The sequence below is a fragment of the Ptiloglossa arizonensis genome, chromosome 5, assembly GCF_051014685.1.
Source record: "Ptiloglossa arizonensis isolate GNS036 chromosome 5, iyPtiAriz1_principal, whole genome shotgun sequence".
NCBI lineage: Eukaryota > Metazoa > Arthropoda > Insecta > Hymenoptera > Colletidae > Ptiloglossa > Ptiloglossa arizonensis.
Genome location: NC_135052.1, coordinates 8,295,419 through 8,317,112, shown reverse-complemented (window position 1 = coordinate 8,317,112; position 21,694 = coordinate 8,295,419). Strand labels below are relative to the sequence as shown.

Sequence of the window (21,694 nt, the reverse complement as noted above, 5' to 3'; positions counted from 1 at the left end):
TATTCGAAAACGTCCGATCGAGTTCTAATTTTCCGATTGTAACAGTTTCAGAAATTTGTGTAGAATTCGGTCTCTTTCTGAAAGTATTTTCCTATTCGGATTTAAGTCGATGCTTCGAGTCGATAGACAATCGATTACCATTGATCGAGCGGTTAGATATTTTTCCAGGTGTATCTTCGATCAATTGTTACCCGATTCTACTCGTGAGTACTTCTTCGAAACCGTATTCGATATTGTACGCAAATGTCAATTTAGATTCGATATCTTTGACCATTGAAATTCGTGCGAGTCGAACCAAGCGTAAGACAAAAAAATTCTCTCGCGTAATTTCCTAAGATATTTCACAACGATTACGCAGAAGCGAAACGAGTACTAAATGGTACCAAAGTTCCTGCAGAAATAGAAGCAGCCGTTGGTTCATGACGCAATAAATACAATTAACCGAGCACGCACAAACTTCCTTTCTTTGCCCTTCGACCTTACATTTCCTCGTCCCGCATTCCTACCGACATGGCGAACGAAGGACTCGCTCGGTTCACAAGAGAAGACTCTTATTAAGCTGTATCATCCAGGAATAAGGGCTAACGCGCTGCATCCAATTTGTGCCGCTTAATTAATTCCCTCCAATTTATTCCCCGAGACCGGCCAATAAAGAAACCAGGGCCCGCCGGTCAACGAGCGCCGATGCCACCGCAATATTGTTCCTAATGAAATCTTCGTTAATCGCGTCTTCGTCAAGTTTTCCAGCGTACAGCGACGTCGGTCAATTGACGCTCCACGAATTTCACGCAGTTAGAACGCGTCAGAATGCGGGCAAACGCTCGGATAGATACACGTATCTCGATTTTGGAATTTAAATATCTAACCCAGATACCGGTCCGAATCGAACCAAATTGTTGGCGGTGTTGCGCGTTACTCGAATAAAAATAAAGACGACGAATTGTGATCGCGAACGTCGTAGATCCGTTCGTAACTGTTCGATCGCGAGGGATCGGACGAAACAGCAGAGACGAAAAATACCTTACGTGTTTAAATACAAATTACAGTTACGTTGTATATCAACGTAACGATGTTTTTCGTTTTCGTGTGTCTTCGAGCATCGTTTAACGCGATACAGAGCGAAGATACAGTGGCAGAGTATCCTTCACGTTTTCGTTGAAGTTTGAATTGGATCGGTAAAATTGAAATATGTGTATAAAATATTTGTAGAATTTTTAGAAAATATTAGAAACTAGAAACACAGTAGAACGGCAAATCGAAGCAGTAATTACGAAATCAATGTTAAAGCTAATACGAATTAATATTAATTACTGTCAATATCACCAGTAACATTAATGCCAGTTCTGTTACATTTAATTGATAATTTTGTCTCTTCGATCATCAAAGTATTAATTCATCGCTTCCCATGTTTACCGTTTATCAAAATATCGAAATGTAATTTATATTCACATGCGATGCGAAATTGTGCCCGATATAAAATAATATTATTGTTGCGTCGGGTAAATATTGTTATTTTATAATCACTCTTTCGGTTTGTCGTTTAATATTTTCCTTCTTACTTTTCACTACCAATGTATTAAATTATATCGTTACAGTCGATACCTATTATTAAATACGATTGTCTTGTCTCTTCGAAGAATAGCATAAAGAGTTAAAGACGACAATTATTTATATAACAATCGATTCAATTACACGATGAAAAAACCTATGCCTGGTTCAATTTAACTCAATTTACACCAATTGCGTACTTATTTCTATCCGCCTATAAAAAACAAAGACGTACGTGATGTATAGTTTTCCAAAAGATTATATTCATTTTTACTCAATAATCTCCGATGAAAGGGGTCGAACAAACAATAAACAAACTACAATTACAATTACACCTTTTGTCGTCGATCACCTATCAATTATCCTAATACTTTCACACTGACTCGTCTTGGATAATATAACAGGCACGTGTATTGACTTTTTATCTCATGTTTACTTCTGCACACTAATTTTCTTCATTCCATTCTACCGTCCTTTCTTTCTTCGCACAACGCTACATTTCCTAATGCATACACTCAAACCGTACTATTATTCTCATCGTTACTACTATTCCAAGAAAATATCAACCAATGTAAGAGGTTAAATCCAACGAAAAAGAATTCCAAATTGGAGAACGATGTTACAGTTACCTCCTGTTTAAAAATCGCAGAGAAACGCAACGGTTCGACTGGGTAACACCATCGGATCACCGTCACCTAAACTTTCATCGTCCCGCGTGGATCGTTCATCGTTAATTTCTCGCAAACCTGGCTGACCGGGACAGCGGATCTGTACGAAAGTTTACGAAATCGTAATATAAAAGTGCGACACGCGTAACGCGGCGGTACGATCGTCGAATAACCGAGTGTTTAGATTCCGCGTGTATAACACTGCGCTCATTAGAGAGCGGCGCTAATTGTATAATTGGTGCCGGCAATTACGAGCAAAGCGGTGCCGCATCGGGTGACGTCAACATCCAATAATTCGGCACGCGACGACAATCGTGCTGCCATTGCGCAAATAGCACGAATCGCAATTAAAAGCGATAATTCTATAATTAGCTTGCCGTCACGCTCAGCCCCCGCTGCACACCCCCCACCCTTTTGCTCTCGACGCTTCTACCCTTCCGATTCGACTACGTTACAGAGAGGGTTGAATCCGAGAACAAGTATTACGTCTACAGTGTGATTCGTACTCGTTCTCTTTCTCTCCGTCTCGAAGAGACACGACGTGGTGGCGTTGATTGAAGGATTGGCTGAATTAATGATCACACGACTTAGTTGCTCGGCCATAGTAGAATAGAGAAAGCCTAGACTTGGCTTAAATTCGTAATTCGTTCCCCGTGGATAAGAAAGAGAAGTTCGTGTTTACATACAGAAGCACCGACGAGTTTTAAAGAACGCTTGCAATTAGCAAAGAGGTTAATTGCTGACAATTTTTTCACGGTATTTGCTACGCTAAAGAATGTCGCCGGGGAAGATACACTGGATTTCATTTGAGAAGAATACGTCAATAACGTTGAAGTATAAAATAAAGTTTCTCTTTACAGTGACTACGGTTTTCGTATCCTTGTTTGTTCGCAACTTTTATCTAAATTCTAAATAGTTTCTTCCCGTGTGTACGTAAATGTATTCTTTACGTTCAGAGGTTTTCGTGTAAATGGTGCGCTTTGTATTTAAAGTAAAAAAAAAATGTACGTTTTGTTTTTAAGAAAATTTCAATTATTTACACTTGAGATCTTAGCACGACGACGAAAATTTTCACAAGTCATTTTCTACGCAATGTAAATATTTGTTCACGTGTCTCTTCGTTCTTCGTCCAATCGATAATAATCCATCTCAATGAAATTCAATTACCAATAATGTTCCTTGGTTCGATGAATGATGCACGTTACTTGCAAGGATTAAACTGCGATAACTCAATTGCACTGGCCCTGCGCAATTAGAACTGCGAGTAACAAGATATTCCTACGTGTACCCAAATAATTGAATACTGACATTACCGGATGTCCATAATCCGGGTTACCGAACCATTGGATGTGTACATTACTCACACAGAAATACGGAACTAACATCACTGTAATTTTCGTAAACTTCGTAGCGGACCAGTCGGCACTCACATGCGTCGATCTCAATGTTAGCATCGGTGGTTCGGCTCAGCCGTAACGAGGCAATTTGCATACTTTGTCGGAGCTTCATAAAAATAACATAAAACAGAGGAAAATATTTGTTTCGCTAAAATTAACGAAATATTCTTTGGTAAAGGGATTTTATTATGTAAATAAGTCTCGCGGTGCAATTTTCTGATATAACGTTGCAAATAACTTTCGGTTCTAACGTTATAATTTATCTCGCGTAGCCCATTAAATTTTGCAACGTTAAAAATTCTAAGCAGCACCTCTTAGCATTCGTATACCTTTATCACTGTGCAACGTTTTATCAATTTATCAAAGAATTGCGTCGTTACGATATTTGATTCAAATAGTTTATTACTAGTTATTCATGGACAACAACTTTGCCCTTAAATAGCAAATAATTATACGTGCTATAAAAATTGTACGCTATTTATATTGTCTAACATTTAAAACGACAAATGACAATCGAACCCTCCTAATTTTTTCCGTGACATCTATCTATTATTGTCTCCCTATAATTGTTTACACAACAGCTTCCTTCTTTCTACGTCACGCTTAACCGTATCTGTGCTTTCGTTTCCCCCACTTTTCTTCTATCGGTCTTCCGGACAATTCGATAGAGCGAACATCAAAGTGTTCATTTATCGATCTCGGTAAAGTAAACCACTTATATTTGATCTCGAGTTTCTTCATCTTTTCTAGCCGTTCACCTGCTGAGGTTTTCTCCTTCAAGTCGTAACCGCAACAGCGATAATCTTTATCCGATCGATTTGATCCGTCGACACCTGCATCCTTCGATCTGTTGTTAAATGAAAGTTGAAATTTTCCAAAAATCGAACTTACAATTCACCAAAAATTTTTTATATCAACGTGATCGTATAATCACACGAATGAAAATACTTTGTTTGTAATATTTTCTTCGAAGAGGGAAAGCATCTTTCGGGTCTGAAAACAGCTAATATTTGGACATTTTTCCAACGATACGGAACAGTATTCTCGAAACGTTAAACTTCGAGAAGACGAAGACAAAAATTGTACTTTTTGTACATCGAAAAGTAGACGTTCCCCTTAAGAATGAAACAAATGCCAGTGCGGATAAAAAGATTCTTCCAATATCGACAACTCCCCCGTTTACGTACCCGTTAACGTCACGAAAACGTTTCATTTCGAATGATAAAAATCGCTTCGATTTCAATTCTATCTTCGAGCTATGCAACCATCCCTGATGGTAAGATCTCGCACGAGTAACAAGAGCAACGAGTATAACGAGCGTGTAACAAATCCAACGCGTGTGGCGATCTGTAAACACACACTCCACTCGAAGCCACAATCCCTTCTGCGCAGTGGCAGGGTGCAGTCGGATGGTCGCACAATAAAACACTGGCATAATGTTTCGCCCGGCTGGTTGAACACCGCAAATATATCCCTGGACCGCATGCCGGTTTATTTTTGAGGGACGTAGGGTCACGTATGCCCCGTGTATTTAGGGGCCAAAGACTTGCCGTAAGCCCCCGCCGCCCACCCCCATCACCATCGTGCCTCTCTCTCTCTCTCTCTTGAATACTCAGCTCCGGGGACACCCTCGGGGACTCATCGCAGATTAGCCTCGCTACATTTCGTCCCTTCTGTCGGCGCGTATGTTCCGTCATTACGCGTACTAACTCTACGAACGCGAGCGCCTACAGGGAGATCGATTCCGAAGGGGTCCTTCGGTGATTCGGTTCCTTCTACCTGCGACAAATCGGCTGATCCGTTTATCGGTGTCACTGGGTTGCGACGTTTGACGCGAAAACGTGGGAAAATTGGACGCTTTACTCGATTTGCTGTTTGCTCGACCAGGGATTTCTTCGAGTTTCTTTATCAGAGATCGCGTACATATTTAGAAGACGGTGTACCGATACCGCGTCTTCGAGAGGTTCGAATCTCGAAACTCTGGGTGAAATTAGAGCTACAGGTTCGCTTCGAAATTGGTTTTCGTTTGCCCGTTTAGAAGACAGTGTCCGGATACTTCGCTTTGAAGTCAATTCTGAACACAGAGAGATTCCTTTTAGATTCTTTGTTGTTTGCATCAACGATCGAATCCTCCTGTTTCTGAATCGTAGTTCTCGGACAAGCTTTGCTATTTTTTACAAAAACCCGTTCTTTGGGAAAATATACTTAATAAATATACGGATACTTCGCTTCGGAGTCAATTCTGAACATAGAGAGATTCTTTTTAGATTCTTCGCTGTTTGCATCAACCATCGAATCCTCCTGTTTCTGAATCGTAGTTCTCGGACAAGCTTTACTATTTTTTCCCAAAAGCACGTTCGTTGGGAGAATATTAGTTTCGAAATATAAAATCTTCAAATCTCGTATTCCACTCGTTGAAATCTCTGAAAGTTCAAGGTTCGAGCACACTTTTTGTGTCGCGGTGTTAATCTTGTTTTATCCGAGAACGATGCTATCACGATGGATGTTCCATAAGTTCCTGTCCGATACGTATAAAACGATGGAGAAATATACGCTTACAATACGCCTAAACTCCGATAATGGCGGTAATCTACGTGTTTCTCAAAACTTTTCTTTCGTCCCCTCCATTGGACTGTAAACCAAATCCCTTGCTTCGAAGAACTCTGCGCTGGACTGTCCGAAGGAACTCGTTACTCTTCTCGATATCGACATCGACGATGACAAACCTTAATCGGTTGCTTTCGAAGTATCTTTTCGTCTCCTCGGGTGGTTGAAAATTCGAAATCGAATTCAGACTCACGGAGAACCCGTCAATATTTCTTGCCCGAACGATCCCTAAACGCATTCGAACCTGTTCGCGTTACCCAAAGCACACGGAGCCCCGGTACTTCCGATTTCCCCGAGTATCGGCGAGTCGACACGCGGATTTTCAAAAGCGGGGTGAAACACGATTAAGAGGGAACGCGACAGGGGTGGCACCACGGAGGGTGACCGTTCACGACCGGTGAAGGGGGAGGGGGAGGCGTATGGGCGGCCGATTACGCCGATCTCCATTAGAGGGATTGTAAACTCCCGTAAATAAATAATGCACGTATCGGCGAGGAGCGTGGAGGGCTCTTTGCCTAAGCAGCCATCGGTCGTGGAACTTAATAAACGGCGTAGTTATCAATTTATAATGGGTCGGCGTGTCGCGCATGCGCGTGCCTACAGGGCCGTATCTCTGGTTACATAACGTCGTGCACGCGAGTAGCTTTAAGCTCGGTGTATTCTAACTATGTCCACCCCCTCTTCTGCCTCCGCGCGATTCTGCGTTGCTTGCTTCCTACCCTCTCTTTCGCCGCCACCCCCGCTACTCTCTTCTCTCTCTCTCTCTCTCTCTCTCTCTCTCTCTGTTTCGTTCTCTCTCTTTCTCTCTCCTTCTGTGTCTGTCTCTCGCTTCTTCTCCTTCTCCGCCCCTCTTCGTTCCTCCTTTACCCTTTGCGGCTCCGCTACAAGGGACAAATTGAATTTTAGATCATGGCGTGCTCTTCTGGGGGTCCACGAGAACCAGGGGAGTGGTGCGGGGCGAGAAGGTGGAGGGGAGGGCGGGGTGGGCAGGCGGAGCAGACGTCGAGATGATACTAATTGAAATTTGAAATTGATATTAGCGAATTATTACCCCTCTCTTGCTTCTGCTTGGCCCAACGCAATTACGGCCGCGTGTCGGGTATCAAAAGTAATTGCTGCCAAACTTAACGAAATTCAGCCAATTTTCGTTTCGGCTGCCTGACCTTCCACGACGACGGATTACCGGCTCGGGTTTCGCTTTACGTATGCACGTAGTTTCCTTTCAGAGGGAGTAAATGGAATTTCGGGGGTGATTTGGACGCTCCGAGGAATCGTTTGAGTATGCAGGACATTCGGGAGAGGTACATCGTGTTTTCGGAGAACGAAGGAGACATTCGGTTCTGGAACGCGATGTTTAGAACGTTTTGTTTCGTTCATCTACGAACTGCGAACAGAGACGCGAGCGCGTTACTCGTTCGTCGCGCGATTCGCAGAACGAACGTACGTACGTACCGTTTCGTTCGAGCGTTGTCGCATTTTTGTTATAATCGAGTCATTTTTCGCGCACGGATTTCGGACGGTAAAATGGAATTTCTACGTACACGCAAGTAAACCGTCCGACTAAACTTATTCCCTTCTGTTTCAGCGATGATTATTGTTTCGACGCATAATAATTTATGCACCACCTACTTGCAACGTGTGCACAAATCGTTTCAAATTCTTTAACGGGGAACCGTACTGTTGGGTTGTTCGGAAAGTCATCTCGTTTTTTTGTTTTTTGGTGAAAATGGAACACGATTCTTTTAGAGCGTATAAACATTTTATTAAATTGTATATTCTCCATTTTTGGAAAACGAAATCACTTGCCGAACAACCCAATAATTTTGCGTCAGATTGAAATTGTGTTCGAATTATAATCGAAATTAAGCAATTGGTCGGAAATTGTGAACTGTTTTCCCGTTCCAAGAAATTGTTCGAGGATACTCGTGACGTTTTTCTCGAGCATTACTTTAACAATGTTTAATCCGCTATACCGCGTACGTGATTCGTGAGTTACACGAGAACCTTTTTGTTGCAGATTGGAACTGTTCACACCCATCAACCGAACAATAACCATCATCACTCGCACCATCAGCAGCAGCAGCAACAACAGTCGAGTCAGCCGCAGGTGCCTGGAGTCGGAGGGGGTGGAGGGCCGGGGGGTGGCACGGTGGCCAGGGCTGCGAACTTATACTGCTACCACTGCCCCCCGGTTCTGTCAACACCGCGATTACCACCTACCCTTGACTATTCCTTCACCGCCACCCACCCCTGTAAGTAAATACTCCATTTGAAACATTCACAGCGCAAATGTTAAGCAATAGTCTACCAGAGTTCCTTTTGCGCGAGATGTGGCATAATTCGCGATGAAAGTAAAAAAGTAGCGATTGCTTGTTCAAAAGTAAATCGAAATTGTTACCTTTGACTATTCCTTCATCGCCATCCACCCCTGTAAATAGACACTCCGCTCGAAACATTCACAGCGCGAATGTTAAGCAAATAGCCTACCAGAGTTCCTTTTGCACGAGATGTGGCATAATTCCCGATAAAAGCAAAAAAGTGGCGATTGTTCATACGAAACTAAATCGAAATAGTTCTTTTCGTTCGAGGCTCAATGTTCGAGAAAATTGACTTTGAACAGTAATTGAGTACGCACGCACTCGACTATAGTGGGATCAAGTTCAATTGACCACTCAAGGCCACTTCACCGAGCGTAAATCGTGTCAGATATGTTTCGTCCTTTTATACCATGCCAGATCACCTCTCTTTTTGAACGCGAGGAAACGTATGCGTATAACTCTTCAATGGCTTCGAGGTATCGGTTGACTTTGATCCTACCGTAATTATCGACTTAACTTACATTGAAATTGTCGAAGGTTTTATTAATTCGCGAAGAAATTTGGTAGACAAAGAAAAAGGAGTGGTTTGATAATACAATCGATTCAATGTATTCGATTTGATCGAAAACTGTAATTTAAACGAACAGTTTAAAAATAATATTTCCTTGATCACTCAATATTGCACATCATAGAACATAATAATCGACTCTACGTGTTCTTCTATCAGAGTTCCTCTATACCCTCCAGCGGCACGATTACGATTCTCCCCAGAGTACTGTTTCGTCCCGATTTATCCCCATAAGAAAAATTTGATACCGTCCATAATCTTACATTTTTTCATCTATTTCCTCCCTTACTATTCATCCTCAATTTCACTGTAGTCGCTGCGGGGTAGACTTTAAAACGAGCTATACGATGAAAAATTGTCGAACTCCCATTTGATACAATTCTCCGCGTTACCTAATATATAACAAGGGTTACAAAGAGTAACAGCATTATCGATATAAAGTCCGAAGTGAATTCTTCTTTTATCGAAATTGGTTTCGATACGCATTAGTGGTTCGAATAAATATACGTATTTGCTTCTTACTATCTCGTTGAAAAAACCGTGTAACTTTGAACGTAATTTTTCAAAATTATCAACGACAAGGAAACAACGAATTATAAAGCACAAACGACCGATAATAGATACATCGAGAAACGAAGTTACGATTGTTAGAGATATTACAAAAGTATCGGTAGTATTCAAATTAAGAACCAATATCGCTGAGATCAAATCGGATGAGATAAGTTTCGAAAATTATTTACCGATCGTTGGAAAGATCTAGAATAATTAATTCGCGTCGACACAGTGTTTGCGATTACTCTTCGTAGATCTCATATTGTACCTCGCGTCATGAGTAAAAATAAATGGAGCCGTCACGCGCGATTTGTCGTTTTTCCTAAACTTAGGAATAGGCGAAAATAAAACGAGATCGCGAGAGAATGGAATACAAGTGGCCACAAAGGTGTACGGGTGGTAGTTGGCGAGGAAAAGGGGGAGAGGAAGAGAGAAAAGGGAGATTGATTGTACCAGCACTTGCTCTGGCGGAACACATCGATGAAGTTACATTACCGACTAGACCGAGTTACGCAAAGTGGACGCTACAAACTGGACGGTCGCTAAACTTAATTTGCACTTCGAACCAACTTCCGGTTAAACCGCGTCCCGACGGCGGTGCTGAGTCGCTCTTCAGAACTTCGACGGCAGCGTGCCTGCCTATTCACAGATCGCTTTCCAAGTCGAATCTCGTTTTCTGTCGGGGGATGTTACCCCTACCTCACTCCCCGTTTGCGGATATTCTGCTTCATACAATAACGCCAATTTGAAATGTCGCTCGGATCTTGGATACAATAGAAATTTACTTTTCGTATCGATTTAACGAATTTCGATGGTTGATAGTTGTTTCGAAGTTTCGACGTTTCGTTACGAACTGCAAGCACTTTTAATTTTAAAAATTAATTCATTCCCGACGAACGTTTCTACTGGATGCAATTTCGACTTCGGGTAATTGGAGGCAAAATTTTAGAAATTATTGGAACTCGATCGGTCGTTGTTCTATTTGAATATTGAGGCTTGAAAATTGTCGAGGATTAAGGAAATATCTCCAACGTTTGGACAATTCTGAGAGACACGAAACGAGTTTTTACTTGGGATAAATTAATTCGAGAGATCAGTAATTTACTTGGTCACTCTGTTGTCTGTTTTCTTTTTTCTTAAATTTTTTTTCGAAAATAGAGCAGCGAAAGAGTGTTCGATTCTTTTTTTTTTACTTCAGAAACACAGTTCATCGAGTGGCGATGCATATGCTCACTTTATTGCATATTATGAACCTTAATGAGATACATGTGGTAGGTAGATAATCGAACGGGGACCATAGGTGTAGGAGGGAAGAGAGAATCGGTATCCTCAGGGACGTGTAAGTGCCCCTCCATCTAGGCTCGAAATATAGTTTAAATAAAATATTGATTTCATCGGCGCAAATTCAAATTATGTTTTTAATGCGCATTTATAATTCCCTTTATCGCTGACGTTCACGATACTTCTATGTAAAATTAAACGAAATTCGTATATGAGTTTATCACGGATTAGGAAGCTCAGTGTTTGAGTATTAAATTGAAAAACGATCGAGCACGGTTTTGCGCAAAGAACCTCTCAACTTGAAGTTGAAAGTTAAGTCTTATTGCGATTTACACAGTTTTTTCTCATTCAATTATTACCGAGCTTAAATCAATATAGCGTGCAATTCAAGGAAGATGAAGAATTTTAAAACAGCAAATGAATGTATCTCCATTGAAAGAAACTAAGTACTTTCATGAAATTTAACTTATTCAAAGAATTCAATATCTAAACAACAATTTGAATCCTGGAGTCTTCGCATACTTACGATCCCATTCCAACGAATGCGACAAATTGTTGGTAAATTCATAACAGTGTTCTTCCGTTAAAAGGTTATTGCAAATGTCAGATACATTACTTCGTACACAGTAACTTGTTAAATATTTATTCGACGCGTACAGCCTTTCCAATGCACCCCTGTCGCAATCGCGTGATCCTGTTTGCTCGCACTCTTCAAGTTGAAGGACCATAGAATTGAAAACAAAAATTTCCACTTGTACCGACAACTTATGCTAACCAATTAAATGTTCCTCGTAAAAGAGGGTATACATTCACTTTCGTTGGAGTTGATTTTGGATTCGTTAGATGTTGGATAGAAATTGTAAATAAATTTAAAGAAGCTCCAAACAAACTTGAAACGAATCGAAGAAGAATTCGATGAAAATTGGAATAATTCGTGGCGGTATGTTTGCGTTGTAAAGGATCGTAGCCTGCATTATTTAACATCGATTAAACCTTCGAAACCTTTTCAATTAATTCAACCGCGGCGGTCGTCTTCGATCCCTGTAAAATATGAGTCGCGTAAGTTCGCACATGTGCGTCGAAGTGACGCCTGCTAGATGATCTCGTGCAAAAGGGGCGGTGAAGGGGTGTCCTCGGGGACGTCCACACACCCTTCTATCTCCCCCTGGTCGCAGCTTCGGTCCTCCTTCACCCCCCGTTGGGATAAACAGATTAGGTAACTACGTGATAAGTCGGTAAGTGGGTTCACTCGGCCCACGGTCCGGCTCCGAACCCACCGACGTTCGCTGTAACATCTAACTACCTTGTTAGTGTCATTAGTAACGGTCGGGGTGTCATTAGATTTCGTTCTGTGTCTAGTTTTTCCACGGAACCTTCTCCGAGGTCCATCCTCGTACCGTGTTAACTTTCAGGCAAACCTGGATGCCGCTTATATTTTTATTGCGAAAGCAGGAGATGAGAGAACATTTTACGGAACGTAAGAAACAGAGAGACGGTGAAATATTGGTGCATATATAATATGCCAAACGGTACGTGTAAATGAGCACGTTGGGGAAAAAATAACGGAACAAATGCAGTTATAAAATATTATATTAAAGGAGCAAATTATTCTTCGATATTCTAATCGTATTACAGAACAAGAATATATATATATATATATGAATTTTTTCATTTTTCTACTCTGAAAAACAATAAAGGTAACCCTACGTAGACCAATTTTCTTAAACTTGACTCCTAGAAGTGACTTATATGCGATCCGAACCTGCCGACTATTAATTTATCGTCACCGCTCGTACAATCTTATCTTCTTTCGTAGGTCGCTCGATAAAATTGAATCTAACTTAAAAGAATAACGTTTCGTTCGGAGCAGAGAATCTAGTCACTGTTTAACATCCCTACCGTCCGGAAAAAATATTTTATCCAATTGCCGCACGAAATGAAGTTGACGCGCCGCGTGCAGATCGTTGCAATTCGTACATCATTTCGAACGAAACGAACCACTCTGGCACGGTATACGAATAATAGAAAAAATTGTTCACTGGGGTGTTCGCGTACTTGCAATTTCGTTGTAACGAATACGAGGAACCGTTGAAAAATTTACATCAATGTTCTTCCGTTAGAAAGTTGTTCAATTACGAGCGTACCTGGCCGAACCCCATCGAGAGGGTTAAACCACCCCCGTAACCTTTACGAAGCACGCGTTTCCAACGGAAGCAAATCAAGGGTGGTCCTCGCAGGACAGACAGGACAGACAAAGTGTTTTAAAGGCGCACGTAGCACGTCGACGGGGGTCACGTGCGAGCGTACTATCCATCTCTGTCTTTTCTTAGCGAGAAGAAATTAATTCCTCTATTGTTTTCCAACGGGAGCAGGGAAACAAAGCTCGCTGTCGACGACACGTCGCGGAGAGAACGGCCAAGTACTGTACGCGTGTAAGCGCAAAAGTCAGCGGGGAAACGCGGGACCTTTCTTCTGCGCCCCGAGTACACTGATAAATTGGATCAAGCCGACTCTCGATGAGTTGCACGAGTTGTCTGGGTCCGGACTTTACTTCGGCCCGAGTCTAATCTAAGATCTTGAGTGGATTTCAGTTTCGACCACCGATAAATGCATTTAGCCGACCAACCGGTCTCGATTCTTCGTCCCCTCTGACCCCTTGTATTCGCAATTTTCTGTCCTCGTTGAAATCGTCTTAGGGGGGACGTTGGATAACGAAGAGTCAAGCGTGAATTTAAATCTACCAGTCCGATTTTGGAATATATGATGGAATTATATATTTGGAATATATGTAGTTATATAATTTGGAATATATAAAATAAAATAAAATATATATATGCTCACGCTCGTCGGTCTCTTGGTCGGACAGAAAGGAAGAATTCGTTTTTCGAGAAAGCTTCGTTTCGCGAGACGGCGATTATTATTATTTGTTCCCACACGCCGAACAATCGACGCATAGAATTTAATTTTAATAGCACGATCATTGAAGTTGAACATCGATAATAATTACGTTTCAACGAAGAGTATTTTTCATATTTTTCGAAAAGTTTCACGTAGAATATTTCAGTAGGTCGTCCACCGAATCCGATAAATCGAAACACGTAAGCAATATTATCGAAAGCTTCCCCGCGTAAAAAATGCACGGTAAAATTGAAGTCGCAGATTAATAAACAAGTTACGATAATTACAGAGAATGTTTGAGGGATATATTTTCCGCGATGAAAAGACTGCCATTAAACGCGAGGACAGGACATCGATCACGGGAAATTGAATTGCAAAGTCATATATGCTGCACGTGAAAATCCTCGCGAACGATCGTATTAATTTTGCAGATGCGAGAGACTATTGCCAGTGACACGATATGAGTTTGCTCAACGGTATAATTGTTCCGCAGTAGTTACGAAAGTTTGTTTCCGCCGTAGGAGACTTGTTGCAAACAGACGTGCCGAGACACGCGCGCTTAATTGTTGAATTTTGTCATCCAGTGGACAAACAGCCATCAATTTTGCCATTTGAAAAAATGTAAATGTCATCGAATTGAAAAAGTCTCTGAGAAACGAAACGAAGGAATCTTGCATTTATTTCGATTAGATTATTACAGAACCGATGAAATTGTTGCGTTCGCAAACATTTACAAACAACTATGGATTAAAATTTATTTTATCATATTTTGTTTCAAATATAAAATCTCATGTACGATGTTTTAACCGAACCAACGGTATTTCTGCTTTTTCTTTATCCGATAAAATATCAACATCGTCCGACATTTTAAACAGAATAACCAATATTTCGTATTTCAATTTAAAATATTAAGCCTACCGAGCATTACATTTTACCTGTTTTCGTGCTACATTTTAAGGAAAGGATTGAACAATTTATCCAAGGAAACAGACAATTAAGTACTACACCGGTCAACGCAACGTATCGAATCAAATGTTTACAACGTTAAACACGATTGTAATGTACATCAAAGAGCTTCACTTTCCGCAATTTAAAGGAAACACAGCAAAGCGTTCGCTTCCACTCCTCCTTCTCGATCAAATTCTAATTGTTGCACACCTACGATGATAGATGGCGTTACTCCATCGACGCGACGTAAATGCGCAGAATCACCGCGCAACCGACCGTTCATTGACAACCGATCGTAAATGTTAAATTAACAGCGTAGCTGTTAACGGCGCACTCTTCTTACCGATTTTTCTTCTAAAATCAAAAATTCTATATTTACAATCTTTGTAACTCTCGAACAAAAGTATCTATATTTCGCCTCTATTATCGTTTAATCTTTCTCCATTGTACGGTGTCCTCCTTTACGTAATAAAGAATTCACAAAATCCGTGGAGCAGTCCGATAAAACATCCCCCGATACGACATCGTTGATCCGAGGTTGAACGTGATCTTCCACGTGGATGTTCGTACGAACGAGGTGCAATCTGGTGCAGTCGATAGCGGATCTCGGCAGGCTCGGACTGTCGTTCGGCAGCGAGCGAACCGCATGAATTTTTATGAGCTTAGGAAATTAATTTGTGTTTTTCGCTAAGCCCCGGCTTAGCGCCGCGGTAATTAATTGCGCTGATTGCTCTGCATCATTGATAAGCGGTTCTCTGGGTTTCGTAACGTTCACCCCTACACGGACCGTGGATCTCTCTGGTTCTACGTGCGCCCAATACCGTCGTTCCCCTCTTCATCCCCCTCCCCCGCGTCCTTTTGCCAGCGCGTGCTTCGACCACAACCGGGACAGTCTACGGTTTTTGAATTTGTAAACAGCAAACCCGTGTGTTTCCGTAATTCGCCAGACAAACGGACCGTTTTGCGTTTAATCGCAAACCGAACGATTACGCTGTATAATATTGTGCAACAACGAATGGTCGTTGTGTAACGTCGACGATTGTGCGTTCTAGAATCGAACTATTGCAGATAGTATTCGTGGAGAAGCGTTAGGCGTCTATACTCGCGAAACTCTATCCGAGAGGAAACGTTCTCAACAATTTTTCGGACAACAATCTCGTTCGAATTTGGAACGAAATTTTCCTGTAAAGAAATTCCAAATCGGTTGACTAATGCTCAAAATCTGAACACACGAATGTGAATAGTACTTGTATATACACTAAGTATCTATAAATACAAGTTATCTACTAACGAAATACCTATAAAAAACTTTTAAATCGTTTAACTAACGCTTCAAACCTGAACACACGAATGTAAATTGTATTTACGTATTTACTAAGTATCTATAAATGCGAGTAAATCTACTATGTGCCGTGTCTAGATTAAAAACTATTGTCGATAGTAAGGGAAACAAATATCTAAACGGTATTTGCAGTCGATGTTTGCAGGAATCTCGGATATTTTCGGGAATCTCGGATACTTTCTGTAATCCCGATATCTTCGAGATCCCGTACCGACCCGACATTTTCGGGATTCTGCACACCACTAATTATCGGGAACTTAGTAATCGTGACTCCGGCATTTAACGAGGTTCGAACTGAAGTTCGCGTTCTTTTTTTCGTTCCAGACACCAGTTACTCTCCGTATCATCCGGCTTTGCACGGTGTCGGTGAGGATTCCTTCGGGAGGCGAAAGCAGAGGAGAAACAGGACGACGTTCACCCTTCAACAACTCGAAGAACTAGAGTCTGCGTTTGCGCAAACTCACTACCCGGATGTCTTCACCAGGGAAGATCTGGCAATAAAGATTAACCTCACGGAGGCTAGAGTTCAGGTTAGTGCGACAGCGTAACCCAGACTTAACCCAGACAAAACAGGATAGCTGCACCGACTCTATATCAAATTAATTAACCTAGGGGAAACGATAGCTACGTATAATTCCGCTACATTGTTGTGCAACGTGTAACAAAAACGTGATTAACCCATATTAATTTAGAAATTCGTAATAATGGTTGTTATTACACGTTAACTTTTAATAGATTCGTCTCGCGTGACGAGTACACGTCGGGGAAACGGAAAACGAAACAAAATGGAAATGTTTGTTAAAACGCCGCGTTATCGATCGAATTTATCGTGTCATCGTGAAATAATTTTCTACGATTTCCTAAATTGTATCAAATTCGATTGGTGGAAAATGATAAATATACAAATTTTCGATGCGTTGGTTGACACGTTGGTTGATGGAAAAATTAATGGTGGATCGAAGAAATTGCAACGATCTATTGTTTCAACGCGCGACGGTAGATCACCGCTCTAAGAGCAAGAACACTAGGTGTAGTGTAGTTTTAGGGTACATCCAATGCCCGAGGAAGCTGCTGACACCCTCGACCTGACATAATCTTCTGACAGAGTAAGCCGGTAATCTCCGGGATTACTTTGTACCCTTGGCTACGTCCTCCTGGCCATATTTACTCGCACCGGCGTAATTCGCGCTGTAGAGAATCCCTGCAGTAATAGCGATTCCCTCCTGAAATCCTGTTGGAACATCTGCAGGATATCCGATCGCCAATGTCAGATTTTTAATTCCACCCCCTTTACGCGCGTAAATATTGCCAGAATTCTGCGAGGGATTTTGTCTCGCTTGTACATTTAATCGTCTGTTCGTAACAGTCAATGATCTACACTGGGTGCGAATGAAACGTTGATAGAAACTTTAGGGGTTGCTGGGTCGAGAAAAAGAAAACGTACGATCAGGAACTAACGATTCGGGAGATATTCGATTTATTAATTTGCCGATCGATATTTGTTTCGAACAGTGATCAATATTTCGAGAGTTTAGTACGATCTCTTCTTTCAAATATTTTTCGGTTATCTTTTGAACCAAAGGAATCGGTAAATTAACCGTTTTCAATGGTATCGAAGATAGTTGACTGCGAATAGCGCAACGATCGTATTTGAACGTCGAAAAATATTTTTCAATGCAACGTAATTCTATAAAAATTTCAGAATCGGGAAACGAAGATTAAATGATATAGAGTGGGCCAAAGAAGATAGAATTTAAATGTCGAATTTAATCTGATGAGGGATTAATAAATAACAACTACGTGATCGCAATTTGGTGAATCGGTATCGCGTAACAATAAGAGAGAAATAATTCCAAAGGATTACGTGTTTTCATATTTTGCTTCGTTAATTGAACGAACGTTAGAGATTTTTAATATGGCGAATGACAATTAATAAAGTTTCGGAAGACTCGACGTTAAATCCTTCCATCGAGTATCTTTGCTTATTGTGTTTTTTGAACAATTAACTATAGAATAAACGAATTGGAATAGAATATAGAATTCAAATAGAAATAGAATTCAAATTGGAATTTAAATATCACGTTCTCCTAGAGTGTAAACGCGAAGTATATAAAAATGTTCCATTCCAGATTAATTTTACGACTTAAAGAATTTTCTCGAGGCGTCAGTTTCTGGTAGCAGAGAAGCCTCAAGTGCAAAGGGTTAAGGGTTCCTGATACCAATTATTTCTTGGTAATAGTCATTGGTCTTGTGGAGGGTTGCGCACATATAATAAAGATCTGATACTACTGCTACTAATAATAATAATATAATATCAAACAGAATCTCTTGAATCACCGGAAGTGCGTATTCCAACTACCCCGTCCAGAAATAAGCAAATAGAGGCCAATGATTTCCGAAGTGAAAATCCTCCAATTTGTATCGTTCGATATCAATTTTGCACAACCGTGTAAGAAGAAAGCGACAAATTACACCGTTCGAAGCGTTACTAATATCTACGAATCCACCCCCGTGGATTTAAATATCCGACCCACTTAGCGCGTCTGTGTATCCAATGATATCAAGTCGCGTTCGAGAATTCAACAATTAACGCGACTATGGCCACCGCACGGTTAATCGCTAAGAAAACGAGAAAAAGAGTGAACAATGGCAGAGGGCCTGGCAAAGAATCCTTCAGCGTCGCGTCCAGCGGAGGGGCACGGTATTATCCCGATGCATTGTCCGGATTATAAGACGAGAAGGCCATGCTAGGCAGCGGTGTACACAATGGGAGGAAGGTAGGGACAGGGCGGCTATGACGCAATTACGGCGCAGACTCATTGTTTCATTAGGGAAGACAAAGGGAATCTGAAATAATGGACAAATAGGCGCGTTTATGCAGTGCCGGTTCTCTTCTCCTACTCCAATTAGAGCCTCGTGCGGGAAGGGTGAGCGCGGGGGTGGGCCACCATCGCCGGTAGATCGTCGAGGCAGGTTCTCTGCGAGGGCGCGCGACTGACATTTGTTCGCCGCCTGTGTGCAACGCGCGCGACGATTATGCTGCACACCGGCAGTAACTGGGGCCACGCATGCGCGAACCGCCCGGGCCGACTCCGACTCCGACGCCGACGCCGACGCCACCCGACGTCGCACAGTCGCGTGCTCTGGTCCGTTTGAATTTCAAAGCGTGTAATGCGAATTACGGGGCAACGAGATGCGAGCCGACACACCTGCCTCTGTATACCCCGGAAGCCTTTCGCGCCGCTTTTCCAACGCTGAATTTTCAACGCCGCGACAGCGTGGATGATACCCTCTTGGTCTTGTTAGACCGCCTCTTCCTTGTTGCGTCGATTAATAGCCACTGGATCGGTGTTACCCTAACGAATCGAATTCCATACACCGGTGGCACGAATTATACGAATACGGTGTATCGTGGGGAGAGAAAGTTCCGGTTTTGGGCGAATGGTATTCGACGAGTAAGGGGATGGGATGCAACGTTGAAAGGTTCGAATTGAAACGTCCGATCGCGATCAACTTGGATTTACTTACAGAATTCGTCTTTCCTGGGGTAATGCGTTTGGTATACGAAACTATTATAGACGAGAAGAAAGATCGAACACCGTGGACATTTACCTATACAATTTGCACAGGAACACAAAGAGGACCAAGTATTCACTCGTTTCGTGCTGATTGTTCGAGATTTATCGGATCCTTGTAAATATTTCCGAGGATTTTTATAAGAGTATTGTGTCTTTCAAAACGTTTTCGACCACTTTCTCGCCTCGAAGCGTTTTTTATTTATTCCGAATCGATTTGTTCTTATTCTTTAATTATCGAGAAAATAGTCACTGTACAATATCTTTCGGCTCTTGTAGGCGAGTTATAAACCACTACACTCGAAGTAGGTATCTTTAGTTTAAAGTTTCAACCCCGTAAAATTCAAAGTAAAGCAATAATAAATAAAATAATGTTATCTCGCTGGTTCTTAATTAAAATGATGATTATTATTAATCTTCTTGATCGTGATTAGACTACTGTTACATTACGCAGAAATTATTTCATGAATCCTGTTCGAAATAACGAACCGAGCGATTTCCTTAAATAAAAAATCAACTTCGCTGCTTAGCAAAAGCTTCTCAAATTAAAATTACACGAATTTCATTTGAGAAACCTGAATCGTGGGCCGCTTTGTCCATTAAAAATTGAAAGCTGATTCGGATAGCAAGTGCCAAAAGATTAAGTATTTAGCTTCGGGCAAAACGGAGTAACGCCATTATCCACATACGTTGGATTAAATGTAATTAAAAAAAAAGATTATGAAAGGAAGAAGAGCGGAGACACGGTAAAAAAGGGAAACACTCGAGAGCGAAAAATACAACAATGCCTTTTACCATTAAATTATGTATAGTGCTAATGCGCTTACAAATTTACGCGCCAAAATACTTTCTTTTTTTTTTTTTATTCTTTTAATGATTCCATAATGAAGAATTCAGAAACTCTGGCAAATGAATTGTGCATGAATTTTTAACGAATACGGCATAAACTTGTAAACCAAACTGCAAATAATTACACGATTCGATTCTTAGTATAACGATATAATTTCTTCCAGTTGGACGATAACTCTTGAAAATGATCTCTTTTTACGATAAATACGTATGTATATTATTGAAAACACATTTTTCTTATTAAAAATTCCCAAAAGTGAAATTGCAAAGATATTAAAAACGTGTAAAGGGATTGCAGACTGATGGTATCTGTGTAACTCAACATTCTAACATCATTTGACAAACAGAAGAAATGCGATGTAATCTGAACGAACTTGGTATAATTTTTCACGACGCAAAAGTACTAAAAGTACCAATAGGTCTCCACTCTTCCGTTTCACCGGAAATTGTTTCGTAAACCACCATCTTTTCGACTACATTTCGATCTTTAATTCGTGTTACTTGCGCTCTTGCAGTATCGTTTTCAATCGTTAATATTACCTTTTACAATTCATCGAATGTATCGTTCCGATAGGAGACTCTGCGGACTAAAAATATTAAAGTACATTCATTTTTAATACTTCCGCCAAGTACTGTAACAATAGAAACCGCGACTAGCACCGTTACGCGAAAAGAGTCGTCTCTTTTCATTGTTATCAACCGCGTTATGTAAATGATCGGGCGCAGCGTTGTTTAAACGCGTTCGGCGTGAAAGCTTCGTAGATTTGCGTAACAAGTGTCGAAAGATTAAATGCGTTTATCTTGCGGGGTAGCGAAGCCGCGCCATTACCGACGTCTTTCGGATTAAATTCGTATTGGGAAAAGAATGGCAGCCAGAGAGAAAGAAACGTAGGTATCGAAGAGAAAGAGGGAGAGGAACGACTGGTCCCCGCGGAACTGCGGCTTTGTTCTCAGCTATTACTCGCCCCCGCAACCTTGAGGATATTATTATATCTCTCCCCGTCGGGCAGCATCCCCCGTCCTTTTTCCGCGAGCTCGAATTCGGAGCCATCGGGGCCGCCGAGCTCGTCGTATTTATTTTATTAAACCATTTTCCAAGCTTCCCGCCGTGAAACTTTTCTTCCCGAACGAAGAAGGATAATC

The 21,694-nt window shown here is 41.3% G+C and overlaps 1 protein-coding gene across 1 annotated transcript in view; it reads left to right on the top strand.

The window, feature by feature from the left end:
* Positions 1 to 21,694, top strand: part of Drgx (Dorsal root ganglia homeobox) — a 58,687-nt gene that overhangs the window by 25,517 nt on the left and 11,476 nt on the right. Inside the window, exons 5-6 of the mRNA XM_076312672.1 lie at positions 8,238 to 8,472; positions 16,452 to 16,657. Coding sequence (XP_076168787.1) covers positions 8,238 to 8,472; positions 16,452 to 16,657 — 441 coding nt within the window. The remainder of the gene's footprint in view (positions 1 to 8,237; positions 8,473 to 16,451; positions 16,658 to 21,694) is intronic.